Raw genomic sequence first — 19,102 nt, 5'->3', positions numbered from 1 at the left:
AATGTGCTTCAAAGCATTCAAGTGATTTTTCAAATTTTTAGAGTTTTTGTTAGAAACTCTATGCTCAAGCCAATTTTGTAAAATTGAACTCAATTTGAACTTTGTTTATTGCATTAGTACATGCATCATGACATTGTAATTGTTCATGCATCATATAGATTTTTATTCTATTTTTTTTGTGCTAACTTGTAGTTTGCCCTTGGTTTGTGTGTGTGTGTGTTTTTTTTTTTTTTTTTTTTTTTGGTGTTCTTTTGGTTATCTCTTTGTGTATTTGTCCTTTCCTTAGCACTATGCCTAGGAAGACTAGGGCTCGTCGGTCTGTTTCCCTCACCTTCACCACCTCTACCTTCTTTTAACCGTGAGAGGTTTCCGAGTGAGAAAAACCAAGAGATTTTTGAGAAGCTGAACCTTAAGAGAAAAATTTGGGCTGAGCGTTCTGTTATTTTAGATGAGTTTGATCCTGCCATTAGGGCAAATTTTAAGCGTCGGGGCTAGTTACCTCTAATGGATGTTTCTGATCCTCCTCCTCTAGTTACCCTGATTAGAGAGTTCTTTTCGAACATCTCTATCCATGTCTATGATTCCAACACTTTGGTAAAGAGTTGGATACGAGACGTAGAGTACACCATTACTCCTACTGTAGTGGCTGATGCTCTAGAGGTACCTTTGGTCCAGCACCCTGTCTACCCTTATGATGAGTCTCCTCTGTTGAGTGATGTCATGTCTTACATCACTGGGTCTTCTATTTAGTGGGATTCTGATCCTAGGATCACCACAGCTGAGCTATCTGAGTTGCACTATCTCTTCTTTAGGATAGCCTGTCACTTTATTTGGCCCATTTCTCATCTTCACACCATTCTTCTCGAGTGGTGTGTGTTTTTGTATGCTTTTGTTACTGATGCTTCTATTAGTTTTCCTCATTTATTCCTTCGTTCTTTGAACGATGTTTATAGGAGTTCATCTTTTTCTCATGCTCTTGTCCATCCTATTTTTATTCATAAGATTTTGTTATATCTTAATCTTGGTGGTTTCCCTTTTTCTGAGCCCATATATGTTATTGCTCCCATAGGTGCGTCTTTCCTTAGACAGAGGGCTGCTCATCTTCGAGTTGGCTCTAAACACTCTAGGTTTGAGCCTTCTGGTACCGCACCTCCTCCTTCTTCTTCTACAGGTCCTGCTGGTGAGGATGTTCCTGATCCTGTTGGTGATGTTGCTGCTGCTGATGTTCCTCCACCTCTTTCGGATGACTTTGATATACGTCGTACCTTGGAGACTGTCATGACCATTCAGGCGGCTCATAGTAAGATTTTGGTGAACTTGCTTGATAAGATATGTGCTTTGCGAGCCGACTTAGCACATCTTCGTTCACCCTCACCACCTCCTTTTGATGATGGCGTGTGATTGTCCTTTGGCATTCCGTCACAAAAAGGGGGAGTAGAGTTTTGATACTGTAGATGAGTTTTTGTAGTTAGGGGGAGTATTTCTTTTGTTTTGCGGAGCTAGTGGAGATATTAAATTGTATCTAGGTGCTTCACCTTGTATATCTTTTCTTTGGGGCTATTCATGTTAGGGGGAGTAACATTGTTTTTGATATACATGATATATACATGATTCTTGTTTCTTTGTGTTCACTGCTTATTGATTTATATTTATGAGTTATTCATTAATATATGTTTTTATTATGTGTTGTGTGAAACATACAAGAATGTCATATCTGTTGATTTACTATTTTCTGTCACACATGCGTTTATGCCTTTGTTAAGTGTTTCAAGAATATACAGGTTGATTCAATTGAGCTGCTGTCTACACTTGCAACTGATGGATAGTAGTTAGGATTGAATTNTGTTTTTAGGACAATTGTTAATAAATCATAGTAGGAAAGTTTTGATACCATTTTTATAGAAAATATAAAAATCTATCAACAAAATTTATTGTTTTATCATTCCCCCAATAAAATCAATATATATATATATATATATAAAGCAAAGATCTCATATGAGAAAACGTGAGGTTCTACCAAGTGGTGCATTCTATGTAAAAAGAATTGAACTATTCTCAAGTGACACATCAGATATAAAAATAATTTAAATATATATATATATATAAAGCAAAGATCTCATATGAGAAAACATGAGATTCTACCAAGTGGTGCATTCTATGTAAAAAGAATTGAAATATTCTCAAGTGCCACATTAGAAATAAAAATAATTTAAATATTGACTTTTTGTTTCATTTGGTTCAATGTTTCAAGAATTGTCTAATTAAAAATAAATATTTTTTGTATCTTTTAATTCAATGTTTCAAGATTTTTCATTCCTCATGCATACACATAAAACTCTTTGCATTTTAATTCACTATTTTCACCTCTTACACTTCTACCCCTTTATATATACCTACTTATAATCCTTCATGTCATACCATGTCAAATACAACAAACCAAAAAAGATGTCAATTACCTTCAAACTTTCGATGGCACTTACTTAGCTCTAACATTTTTATCGCATCTAATCTTAACTCGTATGAGTTGGTTACAACCAAGGAAGGGGGGCGTGCATTTTATATTGAGAGACAACAATAATTATGATTTTAATATTAAAATTTGAATATTGTAAATTTGGGAGTTTTGTAAATGATATAATTGACTGTGGGTATTTGAAATGTGTATTTTGCTTTAGAATTAAGGATAAAGAGAAAAACACATTTTCATCAACTTTTATTCTAAAATATTTCTCTAAAGTTGTTTTTTATTTATTATTACTTGAACTGAATAATTTAATAGATATGTGTGTACAATTTATAATTATTTCTTATTATAATGAATTCATTACTAACAAAGATCTACAATAATTATACTATAATATATGTACCACATTCTCCAAATTAATCTTATATAAAATATTATAATATTATCCATACACAGCACACACAACTAACTAGTGTTTCTAAACCTTCTCAAAAAAAAAAAAAAAAAAAACTAGTGTTTCTAAAAATAGCTCTCAAATCAATTTCCTAAACTAAGGGCATTGGTTAAACGTGAAAATATCAGATATTGGAAAATTTCGAGGCCCACCTGGCATATTGTGTGGGTTTGGATAGGGAGGAAAGTCACGGCACGTTTCAGCACTTGCGTTTTCTCCTTTTTTTTTTTCCTGCCGCAGTTGTTGACTTTGGGGGACAAAAGTTACTGTGCGTGTACTGTGCGTGCACTGTTCACCCACTGTTCACGCAATATTTAATATTAAAAGTGGGTCCACAATACTATTTACACATTTAAAAATTATTTTGCTACAGTGTTTTCAGCAACAATCAGTTTTTATCAACTTTCAGCAACAATAAGTGCTATCCAAACGGACCCTAATTGTAAAAGCTATTTTCGCCGAAGTGATGGCCAATGATGCTTCATAGAGTAACGGGATCAGGAACACTGTGGGATCCACGGGGTTTCCTTTAGGTGCGAGGGCCCATGGCCCACCATCAATTACGCGTTTTACTATCATGCAGTACACAAGGCCCCGGGTCTATATATATTGATCGCTCTGTCTATTACATCCTCTCACAGAAATCGTTCTCATCTTACTCTCCTCACAAAGTTACTATTCATTCAATTTCCACTAAGAAATGGCGGAAGGAGCTTTGTTCAACGTTGCTAAGGGAATCACAGAGAAAGTGGGCAGCCTCATAGCCCAAGAGATTGTACTACTCTGGAATCTCAAAGACGAGATTGAAAAGCTCAACAACACAGTTTTGACAATCAGTGCTGTGCTTCTGGATGCAGAGGAGAAGCAGCAGCACAACAATCAAGTCAGAGTGTGGCTGGAAAGGCTGAACGATGCACTTTATGCAGTGGACGACTTGCTGGATGACATCTCCACTGAAGCTTTACGACAGGAAGTGATGACAAGGAACAAGAAGGCAAAAGAGGTACACATCTTCTTTTCCAAATCCAACCAGCTTGTATATGGTCTTAAAATGGGTCATAAGGTTAAGGCAATGAGGGAGAGGCTAGATGCAATAAAAAATGATAGGGGGTTCCACTTAGATGAACATCCTGTAGAGACACAAGTGAGGCATTATAGGGGGAGAGAAACTCATTCTTTTGTACGTACGGAAGATGTCATTGGTAGAGATAAAGATAAGGTAAAGATTAAAAAAATTCTTTTGGATCCCAATGTTGAAGGGAATGTTTCAATCCTTCCGATAGTTGGTCTCGGAGGATTAGGAAAGACCACGTTAGCTCAATATGTGTTCAATGATAAAGAAATCAAGAAACGTTTTAAGCAAAAATTATGGGTGTGTGTCTCTGATAACTTTGATGTAAAAATGATTGTTGAAAAAATCCTACAGTCTGCAAAAAAGGTGAAACTAGAAGAACTTGATTTGGAGCTATTAGTTAAGATTCTTAAGGAAGAAATTGATAGAAAAAAATACCTACTTGTGTTGGATGATGTATGGAATGAGAATCCTCGAAAATGGCTTGAACTAAAAATTCTTTTAATGGGTGGGGCAATAGGAAGTAGAATATTAGTGACTACACGCAGTAATAAAGTGGCAGAGATTACAAAAACTACTCAACCATACTTCTTAAAGAATTTAGATAAAGAAGAGTCTTGGTCTTTATTTAAACAGATGGCATTTGAAAATGGACAAGAGCCAGAGAAATCAATCTTTAAAGTAGTTGGAAGGAAAATCCTCAAAAGATGTAAAGGAGTCCCCCTTGCTATAAGGACTATAGGAAGCCTATTATACTTTAAAAACACGGAAAAAGAGTGGTTATCTTTTAAGGATAGTGAGCTTTCAAAAGTACCTCAAGAAGAAAATGACATCCTACCAACACTTAAGTTGAGTTATAATCATCTTCCATCACATTTGAAACAATGCTTTGCTTATTGTTGTTTATTTCCAAAGGATTACAAAATTCATAAACCAACATTAATTCAAATGTGGATGGCACAAGGTTTCATTAGGCCTTTAAATCAAAATCAATGCCTAGAAGATGTTGGTCATGAGTATATTATGGATTTATTATGGAGATCATTCTTTCAGGAAGTTGAAAAGGATGAGAGGGGCAATATTTTACATTTCAAAATGCACGATCTTATGCATGATCTTGCAAAATTAGTAGCGGGATCTTATAGCAGCACTTGTAATTCAAAAAAAGAAATCATTGATGAAAAAACTCTTCATGTGTCATTTGGCGGTCAGTCGCAATCACAAATTCCAACTTCATTGCTCAAAGCTAGTAGGACACGAACGTTTATGTTGCAAAATGAAATTAGGAGTCCAAATAAATCCAGTACAATTGTTGCAAGTTTTAAGTTCATTCGCTTGTTAGATTTGCATTGTACGGGCATTATAAAAGTTCCAAGTTCTATTGGGGGGTTGGAGCATCTAAGGTATCTTGATCTATCTGGTAACAACCGCATTACAATGCTTCCTAATTCAATTACGAGATTGCATAATTTGCAGACTCTCAGACTCCATAAATGTCAACTTATTACCGAATTGCCCCGTGATTTTACCAACTTGATCAGCCTCAAGTTCCTTGAGATTGATTCCTTGACTCATATACCACATGGATTGGATGGATTGGAGCAAATGACTAGTCTTCAAGTTTTGTCGGTCTTTAAGATAAGTATGAATAGCGGTTCACGGGTTAAGCGTAACAGTGGATTGAAGGATCTTCAGGGACCAAACGAGTTGAAATTTCCAAAAGTTCAAGAAATGCGTTTATATAATTACAGGGGAGTAAAATTTCCAAATTGGATGTCATCGCTCACAACTCTCGTAACATTTTCATTAGAAGACTGTAACAAATGCCAATATCTGCCACCGTTGGAGCAAATTCCTAGTCTCAGGTATCTCTATCTCAACAAATTGGATTCTCTAGAGTACATGTCAGAGATAGATTACAATGAGGAGCTCTCTAATTCTTCATTCATCCCATCTCTATTTAGACTCGAACTCTCTTGTTGCCCTAATCTAAAGGGATGGTGGCGACAGAGAAGGGATTGTTTAGAGGAAGTCGATGATGATAAGAATCATTTGTTGCCCTTTTTTTCTGGTCTTTCCTATTTACAAATTGAGAATTGCCCTAAGCTTACTTCCATGCCTCTGTTTCCAAATGTCAAAAGGCTGACATTGGATATTTGTAGCTTGAAGCCATTGAAGCAGACATCAACACTCCAGATTGAGATTGCCAACTCCTCCTTTGCCCCTCTCTCCAAATTAGAATATTTGGAAACTGGGACCCTAAAGGAACCTTTACCCAACCTGTCCAACCTTGTTTCTCTCGGTTGTCGTGGTCCTCCTCCTCAAGGTATGCAACATCTCACTTTGCTTAAGAATATGACAATTAAGGATTCTACGGAGGTTGATTTATCAAAATTTTGGGATGCCGTAGAATGGCAAGGCCTTAAGAGCCTTCAATCACTTGAAATTATGAGGTGCCTCAAATTGAAATCATTGCCAGAAGGGATGGGTGGCCTTACCTCTTTACAAAAACTGGAAATTATCCGGTGCAACAAATTGAAATCTTTGTCTGAAGTGATGGGTAGCCTTGCCTCTTTACAGACCCTGAAAATTTTCAAGTGCCACAAATTGAAATCATTGCCTGAAGGAATACAAGGTCTTACCTCTTTGAATACACTAGAAATTAGCCACTGTCCCATCTTACTGGAAAGATGCAAGAGAGAAACAGGCAAAGATTGGGCAAAGATTGCTCATATCCCAAACTTGGAAGGGGGTTTACGTCGGCAACAAACCAACTGAGGTATCTAACTAAACCACCGTTTTATCCAATGTTTCATTCAAAATCAAAAACCCAATTTCTTTTTCTTCTCTACTCTCATTTTTTTTCTCGTTGATTATCTCAATATATTTCTTGGTGATTGAATTTCAGATGAAGAACCAAATGAACCACAAAAGATTCGCTCATAATAATTGCAACTTAATCAAACCAATTGGGTGGTTCAAAAATTCGTCAACTAACCATAGGTACTGTCTCATTCTTTCTTCTCTTTCCTTTTAACCTCTTTTATCTACTCATATGATTTTTAATTTTTATTCCTTAATTTATAACTTCCCCTTATTAGGAAAAATAATATGTGATTTTTCCCAAATTAGTTTCTTTATTCTAAGAAATTACATGTTTGTGTTTTGAATTAAGTTGATGAGGTGCTTCATTTCTCATTGTGTAAAACAAAGTAAAATTAGCCACTACGTGATGTATGAAGAAATAAGAGGAGAGCTTTCTCAACAAGTGATTGGGGTTGCTGTGATGCCCTGGATTTGATTGGATATTGACTTTAAGTGTGTGTTGTGTGGGTGTGTGATAAGTCCCACATTGGGTATTTACTGGGTTGAAGTTATTCTTTCTGCAGATGTCAGCAACCTGACCTGATGTATTGTTTTGATGTGAACTTCAGGATTTGATCAACCATTGAGGTAACTTTCATACACTATCCTAATTGACATAAAAAATTGGTCTCTCATACCGTGTGAGTTGATGCATTCCATTTATGTTCTAATATCAATGCTTGTTTTATTGTATTTTCACTTGCTATAGGAGTGCATGTTCTAATTAAATAAATCTGAGTAGATTAGGTTTCAATTTTTTTTTGAAAATATGATAAACAAATTATTACTTTTATCACCTAGTCCCTTTAATGTATTTCTCAAACTTAGGTTTGATTGGTTCTCTTGGATCAATAGTTATCAAATAGAAGAGAAGGAATGATTATATTTCCAGCTATAGTAAAACAAAGTCTTGATACTGATTGGTTCTTTTCTCTGTGTTTTTGGTGAAAATTTTCTAATCATGTTCATGTTTCATGTAGGAGTCCTTGTATCATTCTGTCTGGGAACTCAGCAAATGTGACTGGAAGCTTCATTCTATTTCTTTAAACAATCAATCTTCTGAAATCAGCTTATGAGTTGAAGGTAAGGCCTTGTCTCAGTTCACCAAATGAGAAAGATCAATGCTTTTAAACGTGCACTTCCTCTCTGTATACTTCCTTTTTTGGTTATGGAGATTTTTTTTGGGCTGATTTAATTTTTATTTATTAGTTGGGTTTGTAGCTTTTAGGTGGTTGAAGGAAGCAATCCAGTATATGAAAGAGGCAGAATGGCCATTGATATTCAGGATTGCCCCAATTTGACAATATCATTGATTGTAGGGATTTGTTCCCACATCTCTGTTGTGAATACTGGAAAATTCATCAGTGTCACCACAATGATGCAAAAGGAAACAGGTGAGGATCGTACTTACATCCTAGAGTTGGAAGGGGGCAGTAAGAAAACTTGTTATACAAATCTTTGTTTTATCCCAGTCCTTGATATAAGTCAAAATCCAAAATTTTCATTGTTCTCTCCAAGTTTGTCAATTTTTTCTTGGTTAATGAATATCAGATCTTGAAACAAATGAAGCACATGAGAGAACTGCACTTAAAAAATGTGGATTAATCGAAACTTCTTGGTTGCAAAAAATCACAACTCAATGGTTTAGAATTTTCTTTACATCATTTGTTCAAATATTAGGAAACAGAAGATGTGAATTTCCCTTCATCTATTTCTTATTTCAAACAATTTATGGATAAGGTGATATATCTTGATGCTTTGATTTCTTGTTGTGTAAATAGGGTGAAAATCGGCCCTTGGTGATATTGGGGTAATGGTTGTAGGATTAAATCTGGTACCTATTCTTATGTTACAGATATTTGATGTTGTATCTCCAGATGATGTTGATAATGATGTTAACAACAAAAATTCAAAAAACCTAAGTTAAATTGCTAACTGTTATTTTGTAAATAACTAAGTTATATCTGCATTTACTCCTTATTTTGATTAGTATGATGGTGTTCATTGAAAACAAAGGTTGAAATTAGAGTCTTGAAGTTCATAATTTTAGTAATGGATTTTACTTGGCGCTCCACTTCAACTTGAATTCTCCATTTAAAATCAATTAATAATTCCTAATTATTTTGAAATTGTTCCTATATTTTATTGAAAAAATAAAGTACCCTATTTTTCTTAATCTTTCAATTTTTTAGATTGCAGGTTGCCTTGGGTTAAGATTGTAATACCCAAATAAAGGAACTTTTCATTTTCCAAATGCTTGCCTTGCAGTTATTGTACACTCCTAGAGGTTAATGTTACAAAGGTAATAACACACTAGTATGCTTCATAAGTTTATTACAAAACTAGATATCAGTGTGTGTTGATTACTGCTATTGTCAATAAATACTTAATATCAACTATTCTTTCTATAAACATTAGCAGCAGAACCCAAGGCATAATTTCATTGTGTAAGTTCAGGTTTTGTTAATAGTGATTAATATTGGCAGCCCTCCATAACAATTTCTGCCATCTCTTACATTTTGTGACACTTTGATCCAGAGAAGAATTCAAGTAATTTGAATAAAGGGGCTAGTGACCTCTTTAAATTTAAGATTCAAATTTCGATTATTTTTTTGTTGTACATCAGATGCATTGGCACAGGACAAGTAGAAGTGCAGGTGTCTATCAAAATGTAAAAAGTGATATTTGGTAGTTTCAGGTGGCATAATTGCATTGATATATGTTGATGATTGCTTTTATAAAGAACGTAAGTAGCCTTCATGACTTTTATGAGAGGTGAGCCTATGCATTCTGCTTCTATATACTTTACTATATGATATACGTAGCTATTTTTTTATTTGCAAGTTTACACACCCGGTAGGTCTTGTAAGGGAAGAATGTGCCATTGGAGCTAAAGCTCATTGGCGTATATGATATTTACAACTTAAACTTCTTGAATTTGTATATTTTTCTAAGCCTTATTTATGTTTTTTTTTTTTTTTTTTTTTTTTTTTCAAATATCCAGAGATAATTTCCCTTACACTTTTAGCTTTACCTATTGAGGGGGAGTGACAACCAGGTTTTTTGTTTGTCTTTTGTTGGGGAGAAAGTTGGGAGGAGGAAGAAAGAGAGAAATATCTTTCTGGTATAGAATATGAAAATTCCATTGAGTTCTTACTTGCAATGAGGATTTTGATTTTTTATAATCAGACAACATGAAAAACTGTTCAAACTTCTGTGGTATACCTTTTTCTTACTTATTTGAGAAAATGTTGGGTGGAAATAGGTCATGAGAGGGCCAAGCAACGCACATCCCAAAGATTGAAATCTATTCAGGAAGATTTAACTCAACTGTAGGTTCATTCATTTCTTTTCTCAGTCCCCTTTTAAATGTATCAAATAGGAGTCCAGCTATATCTTAATTTTCTGGTTTCATCAGGTATGGTGAGTTTATCAGTTATTGGCTTTTAGCAGATGCCCTAAGGACCATTACTAAAGGAAACAAGTTTAAGGGTGCATGTTTCTTCAAACCTAGCTGGTAATCAGATTATGCAGCAATTATTGGAAAAAGAATGGTAACTATCTCATTCCTTACCATATAAAATTGATATCATTGCCTGAAGGGATGGGTGGTCTTACCTCTTCGCATACACTAGATATTTGGGATTGCCCCAAACTAAAGTCATTACCTGAAGGGATACAAGGTCTTACCTCTTTGAATACACTACAAACTACTAGTTGTCCCATCTTACTGAAAAGATGCAAGAGAGAAACAGGCAAAGATTGGCCAAAGATTGCTTATATCCTAAACTTGAAAGGGAATCTATGTTAGCAACAAACTGAGGTATCTAACTAAACCACCGTTTTATCCAATGTTTCATTGAAAATCAAAAACTCAACTTCTTTTTCTTCTTTACTAATTTTTTTCTCGTTGACTATTTCAATATATTTCTTGCTGATTGAATTTCAGATGAAGAACCAAATGAACCACAGAAGACTTGCTCATAATAATTGGAACTTAATCAAACCATCTGGGTGGTTCAATAAGTCAACAACTAACCATTGGTACTATATCATTCTTTCTTCTCTTTCCTTTTAACCTCTTTTATCTGCTCATATGATTTTTAATTTTCATTTCTTAATTTGTAACTCCCCCTGTTAGGAAAAAGAATATGTGAGTTTTCCTAAATCAGTTTCTTTATTCCAAGAAATGACATGTTTGTGTTTCGAATAAAGTTGATGAGGTGATGTATTTGAGGTGCTTCATTCCTCATTGTGTAAAATAGAGTAAAATTAGCCCCTCGATGTTATCTGAAGGAATAGGAGGAGAGATTTCTCAACAAGTGATGCCCTGGATTTGATTGGATATTGACTAAGTGTGTGTTGTGTGGGTGTGTGATGAGTCCTACACTGGGTATTTACTGGGTTGAAATTATTCTTTCTACAGATATCAGCAACATGACTGGATGTATTACTTCAGGATTTGATCAACCATTGAGGTAATTTTCATACACTATCCTAATTGACATAAAAAATTGGTCTCTCATACCATGTGACTTGATGCATTCCATATATGTACTAATATCGATGCTTGTTTTATTGTATTTTCACTTGCTATAGGAGTGCATGTTCTAATTAAATAAATCTGAGTAGATTAGGTTTCAATCTTTGATTTTCTTTTCTTATTTTGGAAATATGGTAAATAAATTATTACTTTTGTCACCTAGTCCCTTTAATCTATTTCTTCATTTTGGCAAATTACATCTTTGTATCTTGAATTGAGTTGATGAGTTGATCTATTTTATATGCAATTATGCATCATTACTTGTTGTGTAGACAGAGTAAAATTGTGCGCAAACCACAAAGTGATATCAGGGTAATATTGTGGGAAGAATTAAATTTGGCAGCGATTTTGCAGGAACTAGCTTGTTGTGCAGGTATTCAGTTGATTCAATTTCTTGTTATGTGAACTTCCAACTTGTTGTTGTGTCTTCAATTTTTTTTTTTTTTGTAAATACTACCATGTCTACAAATAATTAGTTTTATTAAAAGCTTTGCTTGATATATGAATCAATTGTTAATTTCTAATTGAATTGAATATATTTCTAAACCAAAGAAACAGAGGTTTCCCTAGTAATCAAATGATATACATTGCGAATTCAATAACTAACAAAATTATGGCATTGAATTGATACTTGTGAAACATTTGTGGCTTTTGTGATTGAATTCCCGATATATATACATATATACACACACGCATATATATATATATATATATAGCTATTTAACAGAAGAGAATAAATGATTATTTATTTCCAGCTATAGTAAAACATAGTCTTGATACTGAATAGTCATCACTTTTTTTTTTAATAAAAAATTTCGTCTATAGTCAGGGGATTTAGCACATGTATGGAAGCTTCATTCCATTTATATACATACATATATATATATATATATGTAAACAATTTTCTGGAATTGGCTTACAAGGTGAAGGCGAGGCCTTGTTTGAACGAAGCTAAATGAGAAAGATCAACGCTTTTAAGCATGCACTAGCTCTCTGCGTGCTTCTCTTGAATGATGGTGAGCCCTCTTTCTCTCTCTCATCTCTTGATTGTGGAGATTTTCTTTTTGGGTTGATGTAATATTTATTTATTTTTGAGGTGGGTAAGTGACTTTTAGGAGATTGAAGCAAGAAGCAATGTAGGGTATCGGAGAGCTGGATTGGCCACTGATATTTGTGCCCTCACCAGTGAGGATTGCCAAAAGATTTGTAGATACTTGGAATTCATCAGTGTGTCATCTTACCACAAAGATGCAAAAGGGGATCCATTTCAGTGGTAAGAAAACTTATGTCTACATATCATTGTTTTTTCCCTATCCTTGATAGAAATCAAAATCAAAATCAAAATTTCTTCTTTGTTCTCTCAAGAAATGGAGCTTAAAGAAAACTTTTGGTTTCAACAACTCATGGTATCTCAAACTGAGTTGATTAGGTGGCGTATTTAGATGCCAAGGTTTCTCACTGTGTAGATAGTGTCAAAATTGGCACTTGGTGATATTGTGGTAATGTTTGTGTTTTGGGGGGGGGGTGGTGGAGTAAATCAAGCATATACATCTACAGTACATAATTAGCTTTTTGTGCAGTATTTGTGTTTATATGTTGTGGGTATCCTTTTTCATGTTGTCAATATCTACAATTGATGATTACAACCACAACAAAAATTCACAAAATTTAAGTTAAGTTGCTAAGAACTATTTTGTCAATAACAGTATAATTTTTGCATTTCCTCCTTATTATGTTTAGTATCTTGATGTTAATTGAAAAGAAAGGTGCCGCACATGGTGTTCTAGAAGTTCACAATTTTAGAGGTGGATTTCACTTGGTGCTGCACTTGGAGTTGATTTCTCTTTTTGAAATGAATCAATCATCCTTAATTAAATGGAAATTGTTCCTATATTTTATTGAAAAATTCAAAGTACCATATTTTACTAACTATATAAATTTTTAGATTTCAGGTTGCATTGGGTTAAGATCATAAGCTGATGTTAATGCTCAAAGTGGTACCAAACAAAGGAACTATTCATTTTCCTGATGGTTGCCTTTCAGTTAGATGTTACAAAGGTAATAAAATAAAAGTGTTCAGTTCACAAAAAAAGAAACACTGTTTTATTTTGTTTAATTTTACCTCATTATTGTTGTTGTGACAGGAAGGGGTTTGAGGAGGATGTGTTTTCTTTTTGGATATGCTTCATAATTCCTATTATAGTTTATTACAAAACTAGATATCCAGTATTTGTTGATTACTGTTATTTTCAATACAGACTCAATATAAATTATTCTTTCTATACACATTAGCATCAGAACCAGATGCATCAATTCCTTTTGTAGCTTCAGATTTTGATCAAGCTGATTTATATAGGCAGCCCTCCATAACAATTTCTTCCATCACTTAAATTTTGTGACACTTTGATTCAGAGAGGAATTCAAATAATTTGAATAAAGGGGCTAGACCTCATTAAATTTTAGAAAACATGACCCTTGCATTAAAAAATGATCTATGAAAAGTAATTTCAATTTTCTTTGCATGAATCATCCATGGAGGTAAGTCATATACAGTATCATTAGTTCCTAACTTCCCCATTTAGAATCCTTTGTCATTTGACTCTTCCTTCACCTTTTCACAACCTGATTCTAATTGAATTTTCATAGTATTGCCTTAGCTAGTACAGTTTAGCTTTACATATTAAGGTGAATGGGCAACCAGGTTTTTCCCATTTCTTTTGTTGAGGTGTGATGAGAAGGGTTGGGGGAGGGAGAAAGAAAGAAAAATACTTTCTGGTAGAGAATACAAAAATCCCATTGAATTCTTTCTTGAAATGAGGAATTAATTGTATGAATACCAGTTTATCTCTATCTTAATTTTTATCTTTCATCAGGTATGGTGAGTTTATCAGTTATTGGATTTTAGAAGAAGACTGAGGAGTATTGAATTCTGAAGCCAACAAGCTTAAGAGTGCATGGTTCTTCAAACTTAGCTGGTAATAAGATTATTAGAAAATGAATGGTAATTATCTCAGTTATTACCAAATTTAATCTTTTCTCATAATTTAGGTTTCATTTTTTGGAAATTTATTTGCAATATGGTTGGCATATTATTAGTTTCTCTCTTATTCTGTTTTTATTTCATTCTCAAACATAGCTTTGGTAGGTTCTAATGAATGAAGAGCATAGCTTGTTGTTAGAGTAGACTGTAGAGTACTCCCTGATTTCTTAGATTGCTTAGTTTCATGGTAAATGATTCTTGGGCTTTTCACCACTTGTGACGTTGTTTTAGTCATAAATGTTATTTTTTGTGCTTCTCAAAATATAACCTTTATTCCTACATAATAGTATTCTTAAAGCTTCTCATAGAAGTTAATCACAAGAACCCTCAAGAGAAATATTTTAATCTAGACTAAAGATGCCATTAGTTACTACAACGGGTTTTGATATTATTATTTTCTCTATATGTGCAAGGCCCAGACATGATGCATATATTTTGATTAGAAAGCCATCTGATCTTGATCTGACAGAAAAGTGGTTGATATGCAATTTACTAAAGAAAAGAAGAGATTAGCATTGTCAGGATCCATGTTCAACTGACTAGCTGATTTGCAAGGAAAATATGTTTTTTCAGTGAGATGGCACCTAAAACTTTCCATGAACAACGATTGCTTGGTGAGTGCATTCAGTTCATTAGCATGACATATTCTTTCATCTTTGAAATTGCATTACATTCTCAAGGATGTTTGGCATACAAAATAATCCAGCAATGGACAGTTGGAATTTTGACACCTATGACATATCACTTGAATCCAATAATCCAGCAATGGACAATTGGAATTATGACACCTATGACATATCACTTGAATCCAGAGCCTTCTAGTCTCAATAACAGAAACTCTGTTTTCACAAGGCTTAAAATGGAATGCTAAATAATCACATGCTTAATGGCATTGAGTTGTCTACTCTTGAACTAAATTTGGCTGTTTTTATGAGTAGACTACTGGTATTGGCAGAACTACAGTTCCTTATCTTTTGTATGGATAGTGATCTGCTCATTTTAATAAATTTTTTATTAATCCAAAAAAAAAAAAAATGCTAAATAACTATACTTATCAAAAAAAAGGCAACAAACAAGTTCTCTTCCAACTGTTTGGGTCCACAAGTAAAATTATGAATACATAATTGTTACTAATTGGACCTCCTCTCTTCATGTTGCTCATATTATTTTTCCAATTATGTTCATTTTCTTGGCAGTGGTTCTTGTATCGGTGAGTATTGGGATTGAGCACATGTTCTAGAAGTTTTGTTCTATGAATCAAGTTATATATGTCAACACTTTTCTGGACAGAAATTTGCATTTAAGGTGAAGGTAAGGCCCCGTCTCAATTCATCTAAATGAAGCTCCTAGTTCTCTACCTGAATCTTACTTGATATTGTTTTCTTACTAAAAATTGTAAAATGTTCCCAGTATCTCAAATGAAATTATTGCACAAATGACAAAGGTTTCCCACGACAATATTCTCTGGTAGCAGCTTTTCAGAACCCATGGAAAAATGGGCTTCTGAATTCCTATTGTCTCAACTGATTAACAACTTTTCAGACTATCTGTGTTTTGTATCTTAAAAAATTTTGGCCTGCAATTACTGGAGATTTTATTGGTCCTCTTTGGTGATTAGTTTCTCTCACATTTAAACATCAGTTTCTAAAATGGTTTGTTTATCTTAGAAATTTTTGATTGGTTGATAAACGTCTGGAGTATGCTTTCTAGGTATTGTGAGAAAGAGGTTATCTTCAATTAATGGATAAAATTTAAGTATAGGTACTTGCACTTATTAACTTTTGGAAATTAAAGCTTCATATAGCACTCAATTAAATTTGCATTGTTGTTTTCTTCACCCACAAGATTTTCAAAATTTTTCTTGAGATAAGCTTGATTATGTGTTTGAATTCTTTCTTCCTCCAAGAGAGTGAAAAATTCACATGTGCAATTAGCTAACTTTATTTGAATGCATTTCTTGTTAGGCACTGATCAACTCAGAATTTTCAACATGTTAATAGGAGTTAACACAGTTAATCAATTTCATTTTTCATTCATCCAATCTTAAGTTTTGTCCTAACAAATTCCTGGTTACTCTTTTTTTGCAGATTAGATGACAAAAGCAACAAATGTCATCTCTAAGCACCATGAAGTCCACCACCTTAGAGGACTTGTCCTTTTGTGCAGTTGTGGAAAATAAGGGTAAGTGGATATAATAATAGAGCATCATCAATTTTTGGTATTGTATTTGGGTGACTGCATCTGCATAACTTGCATCTTGTCTTATGACAGAAAATGTTTAGGTATCATGTTGGAGCAGATATCAAGTTGATTTTAAAGCAAGAAGAGAATGAGAATTAGCTGATAAAGGAAGCAATTGGTGGAGTTCTTGTTTGTTCCATGTAGTTGAAGACCTAACAACCATCCAGAAGAGCTGCTCTATCCCCAGTTCAAGCACCAATGTGAAGTGTGAAAGTCAAATTTGAGCCGTATCTGACTTGGACTCCTTTTGTTAACTTCGGCTAGGACTCAATACCTTTTTGGTTTGGTACTGTACTTGGTTTAGGATTTGAATCATTTTCCTACTACACCTCGACTTGGGGTACTATATATTGTGGGCTCTTTATGAAATATCATCAGCTTTGGCTCTTGTAAACTGAGAGAGTGAGAGTTCTTTGAATGTATTTGGGGTTTGGGTTCTATGAGAGTGTTTTTGTGTAACATTTGTAATCTCCTTTGTTTCTTAGTGAAACTTTCTTGACACCGCCCGTGGATGTAGGCCTAAAGCCGAACCACGTAAATTTGTCTTCTTATGTGATTCTTTATTCTATTTTTCTGTTTATATTCACATAAACCCATTATTTTTTTCTACACTTAACAAAAATTGACATTAAAACTTCTGCTACGTCAATAGATCTCTCTCTCTCCTGCTAGTCGTTTAGAAAGGTAATCTATCCCCCCTTTATTTTTTGTTTATTTCATTAGCAAAATAAATTATCAAAAAAAAAAAAAAACACTTGCAAGCTTGATTTTATTTCTTTCCGTTTTTTTTCCCCATTTCTTTGGATGTATTTGGCAATTCTAAGTATGTTTAGTGTTGTTGTTAGCTATACAGTTAGTTTTTCGTGGTTTATCTTCTTTAGTTTAAGGTGTCCATAATATCTTTCTTTTATTTGTGCATTTTTTATGAACCATGTTTAAATATGTACTTGGTTGAAAAGTACTTGTAATTCAAGCGTTATGTAATGGAATTTTATGAATATGTCAATCAATCTCTGCAAATTACAGATATATGCATTTGATTATCTGCAGATCAATTATCTTGTGTGCTTTTCTATTACCAGTTAGTTCCACTTACTGAACCAATTTACCTGCCTCTTAAATTTCAGTATCTCCTGTAATTAGAGATTTCTGCTAATTATTAACCGTAATTTTCTTACCCCTTTCTATTTGGTCTGGAAGCACCATTTTTTTTTACCTCAAAGTTTGCCCTGGAGAAACACTATAAAGTTGAGTCAATTGATTATAAATGCTGATCAGATCAAGCTCTAGAGACAAACAGTGAGCCCTTTTTTGCAAAGAAGAGGCACTATCTTGGTCTAATAATCAATGTGCCTTGCCAAAGATTGTCCATCTCAGTATCAAAAATGTCAGATGTCTGTGAATGATTTATGTTTGACAGGTATCATATAAGATCTTTGTAAGAACTTATATTTACTGTATTTTTCATGGTATCTCCTAGTGCGACAAAAGCAACTAGCATGTTATTGTGTGGATATCATTGAAGGGCTATGCTCTCAATTAGATACCATTACATACTCTACATGTCTACAGCGTAGCATACCAAAAATCATGAAAGAGTAATCAAAAGAAAAAGCATAGCCTTAAACCGGTTGGTTTAAGTTCTCCAAAAATCCTTGTTGGACTGATATTGAAGGGAAAGAGAATGATTATTACATGTTGGCATCAATTTATATATTTTAAGAGGATTGTAGATTCAGTTGACAACATTGGGTTCGTTGGGATGAATGTTGCAAACCTAAGAGCGAAGGGGGAATGGGATTTAAAGACTTAGCTTTGTTCAATGATGCACTCCTAGCTAATCAAGCTTGGAGGTTATTCCAAAATAAACACTCTCTACTCTATAGGGTGTTCAAACCAAAATTCTTCCCGAATTGTTCATTTATGGAGGCGTCGGAACCTCAAGCTTGTTCTTATGCATGGAGGAGTATCTTAAAGGGAAGAGAAGTACTAAAAGAGGGTTTGAGATGGAGGGTAGGTGATGGAACGTCAATTAGAGTATGGTCTGATCCGTGGTTGCCTTCCACCTTTATGCCATTTATCTCTTCTCCTGTGGTACCGGGTTGGGAGGGTGCAACAGTGGCTTCATTGCTAAATTTCTCTAATCAGGAGTGGCGGCTTGACTCACTGAACCAGCTGTTCAGCCAGAGAGATGTAGAGTTGATTCGGTCTATTCCATTGTGTAGTAAACCAGTGGATGATGCTCTGATTTGGCCTTACACTCCTACTGGTTCATACACGGTGAAATCAGGCTATAGATTTCTCTACAATGCTAGGTGCTTGGACAGTGGCGAATATAATCCGGTTGATAACAAATTATGGAAGAAAGTGTGGAGTTTGCAGGTCCAGCCCAAGGTCCGAAACTTTTTGTGGAGGGCCATCAA

The 19,102-nt window shown here is 34.3% G+C and overlaps 1 protein-coding gene across 27 annotated transcripts; it reads left to right on the top strand.

Moving 5' to 3' along the window:
- The first annotated feature begins 3,524 nt into the window (after positions 1-3,524).
- LOC112017966 (putative disease resistance protein RGA1) lies at positions 3,525-17,259 on the top strand. Of its 27 annotated transcripts, none has more exons than XM_065768091.1 (21): positions 3,526-5,855; positions 6,153-6,769; positions 6,899-6,993; positions 7,380-7,443; positions 7,836-7,938; positions 8,065-8,249; positions 9,048-9,157; positions 9,482-9,630; positions 10,121-10,187; positions 10,274-10,678; positions 10,805-10,899; positions 11,282-11,333; positions 11,671-11,771; positions 12,322-12,414; positions 12,514-12,671; positions 13,344-13,456; positions 14,272-14,373; positions 14,852-15,052; positions 15,635-15,749; positions 16,526-16,619; positions 16,710-17,259. In XM_065768091.1, the coding sequence occupies exons 1-2, from the start codon at positions 3,619-3,621 to the stop codon at positions 6,766-6,768; spliced, it is 2,853 nt and encodes a 950-aa protein (XP_065624163.1). In that variant the 5' UTR covers positions 3,526-3,618; the 3' UTR covers position 6,769; positions 6,899-6,993; positions 7,380-7,443; positions 7,836-7,938; positions 8,065-8,249; positions 9,048-9,157; positions 9,482-9,630; positions 10,121-10,187; positions 10,274-10,678; positions 10,805-10,899; positions 11,282-11,333; positions 11,671-11,771; positions 12,322-12,414; positions 12,514-12,671; positions 13,344-13,456; positions 14,272-14,373; positions 14,852-15,052; positions 15,635-15,749; positions 16,526-16,619; positions 16,710-17,259. The 27 variants fall into 27 exon arrangements, 25 of the variants coding, with proteins under 25 accessions (XP_023906227.1, XP_065624163.1, XP_065624162.1 ...); XM_065768090.1 differs by having other exon boundaries at positions 3,526-6,316; positions 6,401-6,769; XM_065768077.1 differs by having other exon boundaries at positions 3,526-6,769; positions 10,274-10,372; positions 10,458-10,678.
- Positions 17,260-19,102: the final 1,843 nt, after the last annotated feature.

This window comes from Quercus suber, unplaced genomic scaffold, assembly GCF_002906115.3.
Source record: "Quercus suber isolate HL8 unplaced genomic scaffold, Cork oak 2.0 scaffold_885, whole genome shotgun sequence".
Classification (NCBI taxonomy): domain Eukaryota; kingdom Viridiplantae; phylum Streptophyta; class Magnoliopsida; order Fagales; family Fagaceae; genus Quercus; species Quercus suber.
Note: the sequence above shows the minus strand (reverse complement) of the source record. Positions and strands in the feature narration are given on the sequence as shown.

What these genes read in the sequence shown, in the direction of transcription:
- LOC112017966 (XM_065768073.1), top strand. Translation starts at nt 3,619, where the DNA reads ATGGCGGAAGGAGCTTTGTTCAACGTTGCTAAGGGAATCACAGAGAAA.